This window comes from Scatophagus argus, chromosome 12 (assembly GCF_020382885.2).
Source record: "Scatophagus argus isolate fScaArg1 chromosome 12, fScaArg1.pri, whole genome shotgun sequence".
Taxonomy (NCBI): domain Eukaryota; kingdom Metazoa; phylum Chordata; class Actinopteri; family Scatophagidae; genus Scatophagus; species Scatophagus argus.
The window spans coordinates 2,981,167-2,997,999 of NC_058504.1; the positions used below are offsets into that span (position 1 = coordinate 2,981,167).

At 41.3% G+C, this 16,833-nt stretch overlaps 1 protein-coding gene and 1 non-coding gene across 2 annotated transcripts; both read right to left on the bottom strand.

The window, feature by feature from the left end:
- Window positions 1-667: 667 nt before the first annotated feature.
- On the bottom strand, window positions 668-11,726 carry mmp17b (matrix metallopeptidase 17b). Its single transcript, XM_046407210.1, has 12 exons — window positions 11,674-11,726; window positions 8,908-9,127; window positions 7,617-7,749; window positions 7,359-7,512; window positions 7,071-7,179; window positions 6,770-6,947; window positions 6,194-6,370; window positions 3,965-4,058; window positions 2,897-2,970; window positions 2,612-2,761; window positions 2,029-2,295; window positions 668-1,470 (listed from the first exon to the last, which is right to left on the bottom strand). The coding sequence occupies exons 2-12, from the start codon at window positions 9,034-9,036 to the stop codon at window positions 1,094-1,096; spliced, it is 1,842 nt and encodes a 613-aa protein (XP_046263166.1). The 5' UTR covers window positions 9,037-9,127; window positions 11,674-11,726; the 3' UTR covers window positions 668-1,093.
- A 3,843-nt stretch (window positions 11,727-15,569) lies between these two features.
- On the bottom strand, window positions 15,570-15,641 carry trnaa-ugc. The gene has a single exon. It is a non-coding gene; the product is annotated as a tRNA-Ala (tRNA).
- Between the last annotated feature and the right edge of the window lie 1,192 nt (window positions 15,642-16,833).

Below are 16,833 nucleotides of genomic sequence, written 5' to 3' on the forward strand. Positions count from 1 at the left end.
CATCAGATGGCATCGCTGGTATTCAGGTTATTTTTCACTGTGCTTCTCTTCACACCATTCCCCTTTGGCCCAGATAGTGGAGACACGTCGGTCAGCTTTATACGTCAGGTTTTTTTTAATCTATCTATTCTGTTTTACTGTCAGACTCGGTACATATGGGTGACCATCCTTAAGAGCTGCTGTGGTCTACTTTCAAATGGATGTGGCTAGAATATCTCAGAAGGAAGGCTTCCAGGAGGCATCCCAGAACCACTTCAACTTGCACTTTCAGCACACGGGAGCAGCACTTCTATCCCTTCTTCAAAAAGGTGTTGAGCAGATGTCTGAGCTCCTCACTCACTTTGAATGGACTGAATGGAGAGCTTACAGGCTTTGCTGCCTCCTCATCACATCCGTGCCTGCATGGCAGCTGATGATCCTCAGAATGTGTGGCAGTTGGGTTACATATCCAATGACAGAGGAGTGCAGTGACTGTTAAAACCTGCTTCCATCTCAATTCATCATTTTATATTAGGTTAATAAGTAAATATGCAAATAATAATAATGATAAACAGTTTAAGAAAACATTTACTGTATAAATTGTCAATAAATATGACAAAAACACAGACTTTGTGCCTAAATGCAGACACATAGACATTTGATCCCCCCATTTCTTTCTTTTCTTTTATTTATAATAATAATATAATGATAATATTGGCTGGTACAACTTATAAATCCATACATTTTCTCAGTCGGTGCTGGTGTGCACCCTCTTGTGGCTGTCAAAAAGGAACTGCAAAAACACAGGAAAAACCAAGTTTGACACAAAGACCTCACATGTTCTCTCGTGATTCTTTTTACCTTGTATTGCTAGCACAATGGAAATCAAATGTTTGTAGACCTGCTTTTACTACTTTATTGTAGACTGACACTTTATGGATGAACAACAAGAACCAAATGTGATGTCACGTGATGTACGTTACAAGAATATTACAAAGACTGCAGAGCAGATGTTCCCATATTCACCTGACTGTGCGGCTTGAATATTTGCAGATGTGTTGCTTTTCACCTCCTGATTAAACCTGATAAAACAGCTTTCCTGTCTTGTGCAGCTTTAAATAGACAGAAGTGACCATGTAATCAACAGCAAGGCAGCACCAAAAGGTGTCCTGCTATCAAAGGCTCCATTTTGGCAAGTGCATTGTGTCCAGATGTGTGAACCCCTGTCCTGTACGTCTTTATGTTTGTGTCCATGTCTCTCCCTCCCACCGTCCCTCATCCTTCCTGCTGCTTCCTCCCTCCACCTCTCCCTGAGCTCCTGTCTTCCTGCAGTTGGGGACAAGGAGAGGTCATCCACCAGAGGTGAGGATGAGGAGGAGTCGGTGCAGCCCAGCCAGTCTTTGGATGAAGATCGTGGGTATCCGTCCTGCAGTGAGGAGCCTGGAAACGTGAACTTCCAGTAGGAGTCTCCTTTGAAGAGGTAGACGGAGCCTGGAGGACACAGAGAGATCAACAACCGACAACTTGCATGCTTTAAAGGTTTTGCAGCTCTGTAAAAAAATGTCCCTTTATTCTGATTAACAACGACAACAGCTTTAAAATGCTTGCTTAACCCGCAGTGTGTCTTCAAGTCTCTTTTCTTAACAGTAAGCAACAACAGTGAGTGTGGGTTGGGATCCGGGTGACCCATCCTGCAGACAGAGAACTAAACTTAACCTAAACTGTATTCTAAATCTATAAAATATACAATCAATCATTAAAGAAGAAAAAAGATGATACCAATTTTAACTCATTCTTGAATTATGAATGTGATTTAAAGATAGAGGCTTTAAAGCCCTTATCCTTTAATAACCTCAACTCATCCTCACTCACACTAACTTGATTAATTCCTAAATTCCAAAACTGAACCCTAATAAAAGCAAGAACCAACAGAATGTTCTCACCTCGAGGGATTTTCCTCATCCTTTTACCTTTGCAGGGCATTTGTTCCTTTTTGGAGCAGGTAGATCTAACATGACACACAAATACAAACATGATGCCCATACTCACCATCGCTGTCTGCGGTGATGCCACTGACTCCCTCTCTAAGCAGCTGAGTCCAGGTGTCCTCTTGCTTGCTGTCTTCATCAGGATTTGCCATGTTCCCCCACACAGGGCCTTCCTTGGGGTCCCATAACAGGCCCCACCTCGCTGCTTTCTTTTGCTCCTCCTCTTCCTCTTCCTCAGATGCTAAATTCACCCCCATCCTGAGGGCAGAGAGGGGCTGAGGGTAGCCTTCTTGCAGGGACAGATCCCTGAACAGCCAGAACTGAGAACCTGCAGTGAGACATGACTTGGAAAATGTATGGTTTTCTGATTAAATCAAAGAAAAATTAAGCTGTGGGGCAGGTGACTGGCCAATAATATTGATTTGGAAAATGTACTGAGTTGATCCAGGTGGTTTGACATCAGGTAAAAGTGGGTAGCAAATGATCAACTCAGTGACTAATTCATTTGTTCATTCATGCTTTTAATAATGTGATTAATGAGCGTCTGTGGCAAATGAAACCTCAAAATGCCTGCATGAGATGTGGCGCCATAATAAAGTAACATTCATACTACCACATAATTATGCAACATTATTGGAAGGTACCACTGATGAAGATGATGGCGTGATCTGACTGTCTCTCCAGCACAGCGTCAATACGAGGTAGGTCAGGTGGCAGAGCCCTCCACAGCATCCTGACAGAAGCCCCGCGAGCTGACACCAAGCTGCCGCCATTGACTCGCCACATCGTCCGACCTGGAGGTATGACAAACAGAAGACAGAGAAGTGAAGGAGTGGTTGAGCAGGGGGAATGGGACCAGAGCCAGAGTGCTTTCTTTACAAACTCCTCATTAATGTCTATTTTTAAGTCAGTTTCTGGTGTGTTCAGACCTTTGAAGAAGAAAGTCTCGCCGCGGATCCTTGCCACAGCATCAAAACTGGTGTTACAGCGATCTATGAAGGGGCTGAAGGGACAAAACACACTATGAAATTACCAGTTTGTTTTATTTCAAGCTAACCACCGGGAGCAGGCCTTCCACTGGTCGAGGTTGACAGATTAAAGTGACTATTCCAAAAACTTTTGGTAAAGATCAATCATTTACCCTCCAAAATATGTAATCACGGGGCCAAGGTTTAAAAATACCAAAATGTTTACTGTTTGCTACATGTGCTGTTAAAAACACACACAGCATTTTATATGGAAAACGTGGAGTTGAAGAAAATATCCTATACTAGCCTGCTGTACAGCACTTAGCTTAGTTATGAACATAACACAGTTTAGTACAAAACTACCACTAAGAACTAAACAAATCAGAGTCAGAGAGATGACAAGATCATGGATTGTTGTTGTTGTTGTTGACTGTGTTTTCGATAGGAGTTGGAAAACAGTATTTATTGAATCATGTTAGTTGCAGGTAAACATACAAGTCACAACATGTGCAATGCCTGGATGTTTGGTTTCTTTAAATAACATCAGATCAAACACCTTCTCTGGAATGCTGCATTCTTCTTCGCACAACCTGTATATTACCTGTAGCTAACGGTAACTACTTCTCTAAGCCTAAAATCAATGGAATTGCATCAAATCTTATTTAAAGCAGTTTTCTCAAGTTGGATTAAAATGGTCTTTTTTCGTCTTCACTAAAACAAGAATGTATCAGCTAATCTTCTGATGACAAAAATGTCCAGAGTTTTAGCTGACTAAAAATGGACTAAAAATATTTTAAAATTGAAGTAGCCCTAATATGTCTCAAACTAACATGGACTTTTGAATAGCTGGACACTAATCTAATGCATATTTTAAAGCTGTAAAACACGATGACACACTGACATGCTTGGGATTTGCCTAGAGGTACAGGGAAAACACTGAAAAGCATCGTGAAACAAATTCACAGACTGTGCGTTAACCCGAAGATAAGACAGATGATTTGTTAACATGGCTTATCTCGTGAGTCATACTCATATCTGTGATGTTGACGGTGGCCTTTGTGGTGCAACTGAGGCTCTGGGACAAGACGGGGAGCATCAGTAGCCAGCAACTGATTCCTTTTACCTAAATCAAATGCGGGCAGAAAAGATAAAGTATGAGAGTACTTCATAAGAAGTTTTTGCATTCGAGGATGATCAAGCTCATGAAAAGGTCAAATGAGTGTACAGACACTTCCACAAGCACAAGTACAGTCGGCAGGACTTGAAGCTCTGAAGTATGTCTGCATGCTGCTTCACATCCTTTTTTTCTCTCTCTGTCTTTTGATTTTGTAATGATGTATAATCAGACTGACAGCAATTTCAACATTGTCAAATAATTGTGTCACTATACTGCTCACAACTCCAGAAATGCTATTACATGGAAGCTATAAAAATAGGGAGGGACTTGATTTAGTCAAAGTATTAGTTTCATACTACTGCAAGTGTGACCTTTATCAACAGTTGTTAAATGTCAGAGGCAGAATATTATGTTTGCTGATTATAAATAATCACCAAAGTCAGGTTGCATCTGTTTGTTAAAAGAGGAACTTAAGCCTGATATTATGACATAATGATTATGCAGTATGATAACAATGAAACAAAGTTCTCTATGATTCTGGTGTTATCATAGGAGAATCCCAAAAAATGAGATCACAAACAATTGTTCCTTGGGATCCTGATACAGTAAAACTCAACCTAACAAGACGGACAGTCTGCTGTTTCTGAGACTGTACACCAGTGTTTTGGCCTGAAGCTAACATCATGCCATGCTAACAGCACACAGAGACAAGGCAGATATGCTGATGTTTATCACATTCAAGATCCCAGTTTAATGTTGGCATGTGACAGTTGGCAACGTTTGCCACTGAGCACCAAACACAGCACAGCTGAGACTGTTGGTCCAGGTATTCAGTCAAAACCAAAGAACTGGACAAAAAAAATGGTAACTTCACGATGCCGCTAAAAGGTTAAGAGATCAAAGTGATCGTCAAAGTGATGAGCCTACAATTCATCCTGGGTGTAAACCTGGATGTCTGTATCAAATCTGATCGTTATCCATTTATTGTTTATGGCAACCATTAAAACTTACAGGTAAAGTGATTAAAATTAATCTTTGTTCTTTGGGGAATCCTCGGATTCTGGCAATCATGTGGATGTTGTTTGACACACACCACCCACCTAAACAGTACAGACCAAATACATTCTCCTCCCATGGCAACCGCTCTTCCTGCCAGCAGCAGCCTCCCCCCAGCTGGACATCCGTTGCATATCGAAAACAGCTCAACAATGTCTCGTGGACCACAACAACGACCTGCAGACACCTCAGATCCCAGCCTGATCGGGAATCTATGGGATGCACTGAAATAATCTGAATTCACTCTCCCATCAGGTGGGGCTTCCAGGTGACCCCAACCGCAATGAGCAGGACTCTTAGGATCCAACATTCTGATGCCATTGACCACAAAATACCCCAGAGGTCCTGTGTCCCTTTCTCTGATAGGTCAAGTGGGGCCTCTAGATGGCCCCACCTGGTGGAAACATTCCTCTAAAACCATTACTGTCAACACAGTGTCGACACAGGTTTAGGGAATCACTAATGTCAGTAAGATTTATCTATGATTTTCTGTTCAACATTTCATGGCAGTACATCTAAGAGTCGGCTTTCAAATTATTACACTCAATAAATCTTGTCAGCTTCCACGAAAAGGAGCAACTGAGACAAAACTATGTCCAGAATCTGCAACATCAACCCTGAAGCCAAGTAGGAAGATTAAAACAAAGTAACAAAGCAGCTGCTTGGTGCTCATGGTGCATTTGAACAGAGGTTTGCATATCCAAGCACACAGATGTCTATCTCAAGAGCTGCCGATGGGCTGGAGTGAGCGTGCGTGACATTATGCAGAAGTGAAATGAATTAAGAACTTCTTTTTTTATATAATGCAGTCACATATTTTATCACAGAGAATTTCCTGATTTTGATCCGTTTATTCTTTACAATGCAAGGCTTTCACATGAGCATCTGAGCATAATGTGAAGGATAAAAGTGGCAACAAATGGTTATTTCTGTCTTTACTTCCTCAACAGCATAGCAGATGTCAGTCCAAGCAACTGTCAGCTGTCCATATTTACCCATCATGTCTTCCTTCTTTGGTATCATTATAATACTGTGGTTTGGTTCTTCAAATATATACATACATGTGATGAAAAAACACAGTCTACCATAGAGCTGAGTGATGTGCTCCAGATCTTGGACTCCCAGGCTGTAGTGGAGAGGGTCTCCAGCAGGACCCTGGTAGTAAGGTCTCATCACCGAGTGGCGGGATGAGGAGTGAGCAAGGCCGAGTGCATGGCCAAACTCATGGACCAGTACTGTGAACAGATCTGTACCTTCAGAGGCTGAGACAGAAGACGAGAGTAAAGACAGAAAGACAGAGAGATAAAGGGAAAGGCACCACAATCACCTACAAAAAGATGCAATGTTCATCACCCACTACACAGTGGAGCTGTTGGACAGAACAAACAACAAACTGGCAACGTTGTTCTGCTGAGAATGTCGCTGCAAGAACATCAGATGTAAAATATGACCTCTGGGTGCCACTACAGAATATTAAAAATGATACATCAGTGAGGAATCAGATGGACTCTCTGATCAGCATTAAAACAATGCAAACCAGGATGAAGATAAGAAGGTACTTTATACACTTTGTGCATCATCATTTAGTAGGCCATGCAAGACATGGTGGCCATGTTGAAGAACAGCGTTCCTGTGCAGAAGTTTCCTTAACATCACTCCACCTGGCTGTCTGAAGGCCCACTCCTCCTCTGCATCCAAATGGACTCCTCCTGCCCGGGCAGGATCTGATGGGAAAAAAGCATGGCCAACTGCACCGCCTGCCCCATCAAAGGGATAGCTGTCACCGTGGTAACCATGGAGGAAGTCTACCTGTAGGTCAGCAGCCTCCGGACTGCCCACCTGAAGACAGAGGGCAACAGAAAGGAGAGGCCTGATGGTGATACTTGAGGGCAGATTTATGTGAGAATGTGCAGTTAGAGATGGGTTTCCATCATCTTTCTCACTAACGCAACATCAGACAACCTCATGGAACTCCAGGGGTGTTGGATCGGCCCACACTCGTAGAGCATAAAAGACCAGTGATCGAATCGTTTCCTGGGACAGTTGGGAGGAGGAGGGATATGAACGCAACCTAAGAATGTGACAGAGTGCATTTGTGTGTGGAAGAGTGAGACAGATGAGAAAACTTAAGTAGCTACAGATGACGAGAAGCAAGTAAATGTGCATTTGTAAAACATTAAGTTCTCATGTTTGGTTCTGTTTACCAGGTCAGAATCTTTTATAGATTACAAAAAGTCAGTCTTATCCGACCTCCAGTTAATGTTCCTGCGTGTCCACGTGGCGATTGCCCTTCTCCTCCTTCTCTTCATGTTTGTCCCCTCTTGGTTGGACACTGATTTGAATGGTTCCTCTTGGTCAGGTAGAGAGCAGCGTGGACTTTTCATCAGCGACATTGTCTCCTCATCTGAACAAACAGAAGCCCAGAGGAAGCAGAGAAGACCCAAAGTAGCCTAAATATCACTTTTATGCTTTTTAGAGCTTTTCACAGCAAGCATCTGTAATGCTCACCTACAACTCCAGTGTCTTTGAGGCCTGCAAACCTCTGCATGGCCCTGACAGCATAAGTGACTGCAGTCCAGGCCTGCAGCTGACCAGTGGTGGGGTCTGAGGGTGGGAGGTAGCCATACTTTATCAACCAATCCTATGAACAGAAAAGAGCATAGTCAGCTTGAACGGTAAATCTAAAAACTTCAGCCCTGCATATGAACTAAGTAAAGTCTAACTGGTCTTAGCAGAGTGTTCGCTGCACATGCAAAATCTGCTTTTTCTGGTGATGTTTAGGTTACTCAAAGCACTTGATCAGTGCTGCAAATAGGGGTAGACGGTTGGGCAAAGCAACAGGTCTCTGACACTGAATCAAAACTTCTCTTCTCACACGCCAGACCAGCAGCAGTCCCTGGCAGCCCAGTCACCACAATGAAATGCTGGTATTGTGCATTTTTGTAAACCATGGATAAGTTAAATTTGTACATTTCATACATATTATATCGACGTTTTTACAACATGTATCATATCACATTCAGATTACATGTACACTTCATGGACAAAAGTATTGGGACAGCTGCTGACCCTTCACCAACAGGAACTTTAATGACGCACTCTAAATACACCCCCCCACCCCCGGAGCTGCAACAGCTTCCCCAACATGTTGGAGTGTTTCTGTGGGAATTTGTGCCCATTCATGCAGTAGAGCATTTGTGAGGTCACACATTGATGTTGGACCAAAAGGCCTGGCTCACAATCTCCGTTCCAGTTCATCCCAAAGGTGTTGGATGGGGTTGAGGTCAGGGCTCTGTGTGGGCCAGTCAAGTTCTTCCACACCAAACTCATCCAACCATGTCTTTATGGAGCTTTGCTTTGTGCACTGGGGCACAGTCATGCTGGAATAGAAAAGGGCCTTCAACAAACTGTTGCCACAAAGTTGGAAGCATAGCATTGTCCAACATGTCTTGGTATGCTGAAGCATTAAGATTTCCCTTCGCTGGAAGTCAGGGGCCCAAACACAACAAATCAGCCCCATAACACACCTGAATTCAGTGTGGTGTGTCCCAATACTTTTGTCCATGCTTTTGTCATCAAGATGAGGACAGGATGGTGATGAAGTGAAACCTAAGCAAAAAGCCCGCCAAACGAGAGACCACTGAGACTAAATCAACTGACTAAACTGGACAATTTTAATTTACAACAACAAAAACATGAGAAACATGAGCTTTTCCTAACCCTAAGTGAGGTAACAGATGTATCTGAAAAGTTTGGGGTTTTTTTTGCTCTTCTTAAATGTTCATGATGTTTATTTTACCACCAGCTGGGTGCTCTCATCTTCAGTGGGTGTCACCGGTGCAGAGGAGGGTGTAGTTGTTACATCAGCAGTGGAGGCTGTGTGCACCCACCCGTTGGTCAGGCACAGAAAGAAAATCCACATCTTCATCTTGGCTGCATGTTTTGGCAGGAATATTTTAATATTCTTAAAATCTCAGTGCTGCTTTAAATCCATGGGAGCCTGAGATGATTTTGTATCCCTGGAAGAAAAAACAAAAAAGTAAAATTTGGAGACAAATTGCACTTAGATTTGCACACACTGACAAAATACAGCAGTGAAAATGAGACCATTTAAAGCTGGAAAATGTTGCATAAGCGCAGCCAATATTTCAGCACCAAAACTTGTTAAAGTAGAAATGCAAATTATTCAGTTTGTTATGTTTATGAAGCCGCGTTTAAATGTCCATAATAATCAAATCATGTGAATTATAGCCTGAATTAAACCTGTAGCTCAGTGAACGTTCCATCTTGTCAGATACTAGTCAACCCTTTTCCAGCGTTGATATTGATAATATTTCAAATTTAAATTTGAGCTGTTTGAGCTTTTCGTCTCCAGGCAAGAGAACATAATTCAGTCACAGGTAACTTCTGGACAAGTGGGATTTTTGACTGACTGTGGCACTGCAGAACGGTTCATCAGGAGTTTTCCTCTGGTGACCATGAATGTCCATTTAGTGTTTGGCATCAACAGACTTCATGCTGCTCGTGTTGCTCCGCTGTGCTCACAATATTAAACAGAGCTGAAACTCACTGCAAAGCTCCATAAAGCTGAGGGGAGCCAAAGATTAAGATTATAATTCACTGTGGGCCCTTCACCGCGTGTGACCCACTTCACATCGTTGCGATGTTTTCACACTTTGTTCCCGTAAAAATCTTCATTAGAGCCACTTTAAACAAACTAAGTAAATCTTAAACTCAGAGGTGCAAGTTCTCGCAGCACCATGAATTACTTTTACATTTTTTCCTTTTTCTGGATTTCTGTAAATTCCCCTTCCCCTTCTTCCATCAAGTGTAAATCTACAGAGGATGCACTTGCAGTCAGTTCTCATCTCCGACGTCTTCATTAAATGGAGTGGACTAATAAATGTAATTAATGCCTTTGACTTGTTTTTTCTCTCTCTGTGCTCAAATTATTCCTGGTCAGATGGCTGAATTCTCTCACTGCAGAATCAGGAAACGTGGCATGACGTTCAATGTCACAACGCCATGAATGAGTTAAAGCTGTCAGTGAATGAAGTTGACGGGAAACATCCATCCTGTATTCCCACAGGGGAGACAATACAACCAGAGGCAATCAGAAGATGGAGGGAAATTACCATAAAACATAGAGAGGAGGGCACCAGTGACTGCTGCACAGGACACGGGAGGATGTGAGTGAGTGTGTCCGTGTCAGCCAGGGGATGCTTCATTTAATTATGTTAGAGGGTATACCGTTTCAGCTAAAGCATTGGGGGGGGTGGACAGACTGGAGGAGGAGAACAGTGTTAAAGTGATTAGATTACAGCAGTGAGTAGAGAGCAAAAGCCAAAAGGGGTGGACTGTTAAAAAGCAACAAACATTCTCCTTTAAATCAAAGGTAATATTAACCTAATTCTGTGAAATCAACTTTAATAATAATAATACAGCTAATTCCATTCCACTACTTTTATGTCATATCACACATCAAGTATAAGCTCAGGCTGTCTGACTGGTCGTGACTCAAAACACTTTTTTTTTTTTTTTTTTTTACAGATCCTCAGTCACTGAAACGAAAACTGATGAATCTCAGATTGAGGTAATTTTGCTTGTTTGTTTGTTTGTTTTATTGCTGGTTGGGGTTAATTATACTAACACTTTTTAAAAGTCAGTCAAAGAGGATGAAAGTAAAGAATACAGAATAAATGACTATATATTATTATTATTATTTTATATATTATATTATTTTCCATTTCTGCCCGGATGTCCTACGCACACTGGAGCTTCATTAGACCACATTAAATAAAACACTGACATGCACAACGTGGACTTTGTGCGAAACATAAACCAAGACAGAATGTTTCTGAGTCTACGTAGGGATAAAGATTATACTGCACAATGGGCTTTGACAAAGTGGTGAACCTCTACCCATCCTTACATCCTTACGAGCTTTTCCTGCCCCTGTCATAGCCTGTCCTGATCCTGTCACCTGTTACCAGGTAACCTGTTTACCCGTGGAAGCCAATCAGGTGTTTTTGGAGCAGTCTTTCTTTGCCCCTTTCTCAGCTCGTTTGAAACGTTTTGCTGGCTGTGCATTTAGAATAATAAAAAATCGATGTCACTGATGAGGTGAAACTTCAAGTATGTTGTCTTTCTCCTGTTTTCTGCTGGATACAAATAAGGTTAGAAAATGATCATATTCTGTAACATTTATGTTTTACACAGCATCCCAACGTAAATATTAAGGAGTTCCTTCCTCCAAGAGCTGAAATCTTAGAGCTCAACTAAATATAAAGTGTAAAATAGAATAGAGACAATGTATTCAAACAGGTAACAGAATTATTTTGAACTTGTTTTTGGTGTCTAGTGTAAATCTTCCAGGTTGGGTTGGGTGCACAATCTGCACATGCTACTAAAACTTGTGCTTTCCTTTTCCCTCTGGGAGTACGCAGCCCTATGGAAGTCTAGTCGCTGTATGACTGCAACACACCACAGAAACTTACTAATGTCAAACACACTGACTCCCATTTCTCATCCAGCAGATAAACTGATGAAGTATTTTCACGCTTACCTTCCTCCTCCTCCGCCTTCTCCTTCTTTGCATCCGTCCTCACTCTCTCTTTCTCTGCCTCTATAAGAACAGATGGGTCCTTTCTCTTCCTTTGCTTCTCCCCTCAAAGGCCAAGCTCCTAACCTCCACCCCCTGAAACCTCCACCCCACCCACTGCCACACTGCCATGACCAATGAGTGTCTGCAGAGATAGCGTCTTTCTTTCACTTAAGACTATTTACATACCCGCTCGCTTTCCGTCAGCTCCACGTCTCCACAGATACACAGCATAAATGAAAATAAAAGCTGTTTTTTTCTATTTAATTTCTCTGTTCTAAAATTAAAATAATTAGTCCTGGAACGGCATGTTCTGAATCCAGAATCCTGCCTTTGAACTGGGCAGGATTAGCGAGCACTGTGCAGCAAAGATGGTTTTACATTGTGTGTGTTTGTGTGTGTTTGCATGTGTGCAACATCTGCATGTTCATGTGTATTTTCTGTCACGATGGCATTAACATTTCACACACAATCCTCTTAATGTGCGGATTAAAACTGAAACTAAAACGAAGACGAACAGATTTGTTTCTCTCTCTCTCTCTCTCTCTCCATCTGTGTTTCCTTTTTCTTGTCTTCTTTCTTTGTATTTAAGCCTCGGACCAACTGTTGGAGGATCAACACAGCCAGCACTCTGACCTCTTTCTCGAAGAACAACCAATATCATTCCACTAAACTCTCTCAATTCATCCCATCCATAATCTGTAACAAGAAGTGGAATCACCTGTTGGAAAGACTGAAACGAGCTTAAGCGCATGTTGCACATTGATATGAGCTGATTCGTGTCAAAACTGATATTCTCTTTTTCTCCACTCCATTTTCTCCACTGTTCCTGTTAGCAGCTGAGGCATCCCGCTGGGGTCATTAAGATCCATCTAATCTGCTCTTTGTCTGCTGAGGGAGGGCGGCTGATGGTGGAAACACATGCAGGGCTCATGTGAACCTGATTCCTGTGCTGTGTTTCTGGAGCCGAACAGACAGATCGAGTGACTTACTGATGCTCTTCAACCAGCCTTCTCCTTCTCCTGGCTCTGCACATTTTCCAGAGCTTCCTCGCTTTGCAATGGGGGCCAAGAATCCTTTTTTTGAGTTCATCGCTCATGATTCGTTTAAGTGGAATCGCTTTGGCCAGCAGGACCAAATAGATGGTTTAACTGTATGTTTCTGATGGAGTATTGGAGTGATGATGGCTTTCAAGTGTAGATTTGCCACTGAGTTTTGAGTGGATTACTTGGTTAAGACTATATTTTGATTTTTAAAGATATAATATCGTACATTTATGAATCAAAGTCTAAAATCAACGAGAGCTTTGCTATATATTTTGCTGAGCTGTGTACTCAGATTATCGCTTTTGTACGCCTGACATCAGCAACGGTGGCTGCTTGACAATGAAAACAACTCCCATGATCCCACCCTACACACCTTTTGACTTGTTTTTACTGACTGTATTTTACATAAGCTGTAATAATAATTTTGAGCCTGATCTTATTCCACCACATCTCACAGTCTTCAGCACATGAAGCTGATTCAGTTGCCTTTCGTGCTTCACATCACACATAAAAGCCACTAAAAACACAAGGGAGAGAAATAAAGAAGGAATAGCAAGACACAAATGAAAAAAATAAAATCGCTGGTGAAAGATCAGCTGTGGAGGCAGCAGATCAGAACGTATTTTGGCTCTAAACCATCCAGTGTTTTATAAACCAGAAGTCACCACAATAAATGTTGGGAGTGTACATTTCAGCAAATCATGAGTACACTTCATTTGTATGTTTCTTGTCTTCTTAAGTTGTCAAGTTGTTCTCAAACTGTGGTTTGCTGCTTGCCATCCATCTCACCGATCTCGCCTAGTGATGCCCCACACACACACACACTTCCTGTTCCACATGAGGAACTTCACTGTCACTTCTGAATTGTTGGCATGATACAGACAAATGTTAAAATGACATGTTGTGACGGTCACACATTCATCACTTTGGGTAGGCCTCAAAGATACACACGATGCGTTTAGGTCAGTAACACTACATGTAAAATTAACTTTTATTTGTTTACAAGAAAATTTTCAAAGAGCAGCAGCATGGGATGCAGCACAGGCTTTTCCAAGTTCCTCTGGTAAATAGAGAATAAGTGTTTCCTCTGTCACCGTGACAACGGGCTGCTTCCTCATGCATGCTGCGGCTGGGACGGGTCAAAGGTTGCTCGGGGTGGCGGGTGATGGATGTCTGATCGGTGGCTTGGGTGGGGATCTCAGTAAATACATGAATGGAGCTGTGTGTCTGGTATTGTGTGGCGCTCATCTTGCTGTTGTCCATAGCAACAAAAACGGACTGCATGGAGTCTCTGTTAATTTCCCTGAATGACCTTCTTTGGAGTCCTGAGCCCATGGAGTCCCTCTGTGGACAGTTTGACTCGTAAAGGGTGCCAGCATCCAAAATTATCAAGTGTTGCTTTTTCCGAGATGAAATTCCCAACAACAACGATAATTTTGTTTATACATCACATTTTAAAATAAAGTTAAAGTGCTTTAAAATAAAAACAAATAAAGTCAACAAGATACAAAATGTAAGCTATAAAACAACACGCAGGTTGGATAGGAACAACATACAGAAATAAAATCCATAAGATAAAAGCAAGTCTTTAATGGATAGTTCGGGTTTATTGAGGGCACACTGCATGAAGTACTTAGCCAGTAATGTACTAATGTACCTAAAAAACTGACATAATTTTAAGCCTGTGCTATATTTCGAATATTTCTTTCCAACAAGAAACATTAATGTTACCTCACAGAACTCATTATTTACTTACTCTTTGCACTACTGTACAAAATATCCAACGCTTTATTTCCCCACTTGTGCAATACTTTTCCCCCCACAGTGAAATTCTCCTGTTGGAGATGTTGAATTAGCTAATCGTTCATGATACTCATGATGTTTCTTGAACTGCAGCCACCGTCTCTCTCTACCTTGATTGAGTATATGTATATATCTTCTATACAACTGCATATTTTTTGTCCTTTTAATATAACCTTGAATTTTTGTATGATTTTTTGTACTTCTGCACTGTATTGTCCGGCTAAATGTTGGCTGCCGTAATGACTAAATGTCCTCTCGGATCATTAAAGTCTCATCTTATCTTATCTTTAAACAGAGATGGTGGTCTGTCACTCCCACGATCAGTTAGTTTGATTGTTAAATGATTATTTATACCATGTATGTACTGAAGGTAATAAAAAATATATAAATAAATATTTAATCAAAAGAGCACACTGAGTTTGCATGGACAAGTCATTAGAATGGATCCAACAGACCAGCACACTGGACAAAAATGTTACTGACAAGGACTTGCCCTAAAGTTGGTGTGACGAAGTTGACCTGTGGTGGCTGGTGATGGGATGGTGTTAAACTGTCAGAGGAGCTTTGGGCTCCTGATCCACAAAGAGTGCAGTGTTAAACTGAGATTACTAATGTGGACATCAGAGCTGAGCTGACAGTGATGATGTGCATCTCTGTGGTCTTGTTTATATCATTCAGTTCTCAGTTAAGAATTACTTCAAATGGAATAGCATTGTCCAGAATGTCTTGGTATGCTGAAACATTAAGCTTTCCCTTCACTGTAAGTAAGGGGCCCAGCCCAACACCTGAAAAACAGGCCCATTATGAGGTGTGTCTGGATACTTTTGTCTACATAGAGTACGTTCAATGAGCCAGACGGGCAAAAGATTAATGGCTGGGATAAAGAACAAGGTAGCTAATGCATCTAAGGTGCGTACAGAAGAGACATTTACACTAAAGTTCGTTCGATTTGTTGTGGATGAATAATCACACAACTTGGCTGAGTAAGTGTAAAATGATGTGATTAAAAGCTGGAGATGCCGGGGATTGAACCCGGGGCCTCATACATGCAAAGCATGCGCTCTACCACTGAGCTACATCCCCGTATGAGCACAAGCCTAATCACAGGTTTATAAACATGCACACAAAACAACTTTCGTTCATTTTAAGGTATTGTTTAACTACAGCTAAAAGTTTGGTATTTACTTTATATTATTCAGAATAAAGGAAAGAGAGGAAAGTAGCGTTCGAAATCAATCTCATTTTAGTATGTTAATATGAATTGACTTCACTTCAACCCAAAATGCAAACTTCATTAAACTAACAACATCCTACGCTGTTTGTGATGTGCAGGAAAGCTAACAAAACCATTCAGCGTCAAAACAAACATTTTTCATTTTCGTTTTGTTTTTAGTCATTAAAATTTATTAAAAATTTGTGGACAGCGAAGTGAATGTTAAGTACAGGTGTACTATAAATTATCGCAACAACGAGGACGACGACGACAACAACAACAACAATAATATAATGATAATAATGATAATGATAATGATAATGAAGTATTGAGCTGTTACCTCATCTCATTAAATAAACCACAAAATAAAACCAAGCGTTGTCCTAATATTTAATGCGGAACTGTTTTGCGTTATTTTACGCATTTTCAAAAATAAGAGACAATTTTCTTTCCTGAAATGCGATAAACATTTTTTGTGCAACGCATTTCTTTAACCATTTTCTAGCAAACCTGGGAGATCGCGGTCATATTCAGAGGACGTGCTTTCTCTCATCCCACCAGCAGATGTCGCTATTGCTCTCACATGAATATTGAGCTTTGGTCTTGATGGACGACACGATAGGTTTAAGTCTAATATGCGCCATATTGGAAACGTCACGGCTCGCCTGTAAACACAATTCAGCTGACATTTCATCCTTTTATGGATAAAGAGCGTTAAAACTTTTCCCAACAGATTTTAATTGGTGTCATTGTTATAGTTATATATAATTAGACGGAAACAATAAATTGCCTTAATGAATTGTAAAAAAAAACAAACAAAAAAAAAAACTCGCCTTTGTCAAACATTAATTTGGTTTATTTGCCTTGGTGCGTCGTTGCCCCCCCCCACACACACACACACACACACACACAAGATTTAACGCTAATGAAATACCATCCCTGTCAAGGCTCATTTACTTGAAACAATATCAAAGCAGAAAGCACTATGGGCTTCCTGTAAGTAGCTGTTAGTAGTAGTTGTTGTATCGATCCAGGAGACGATCCTGCACTTTCGATTTTGCA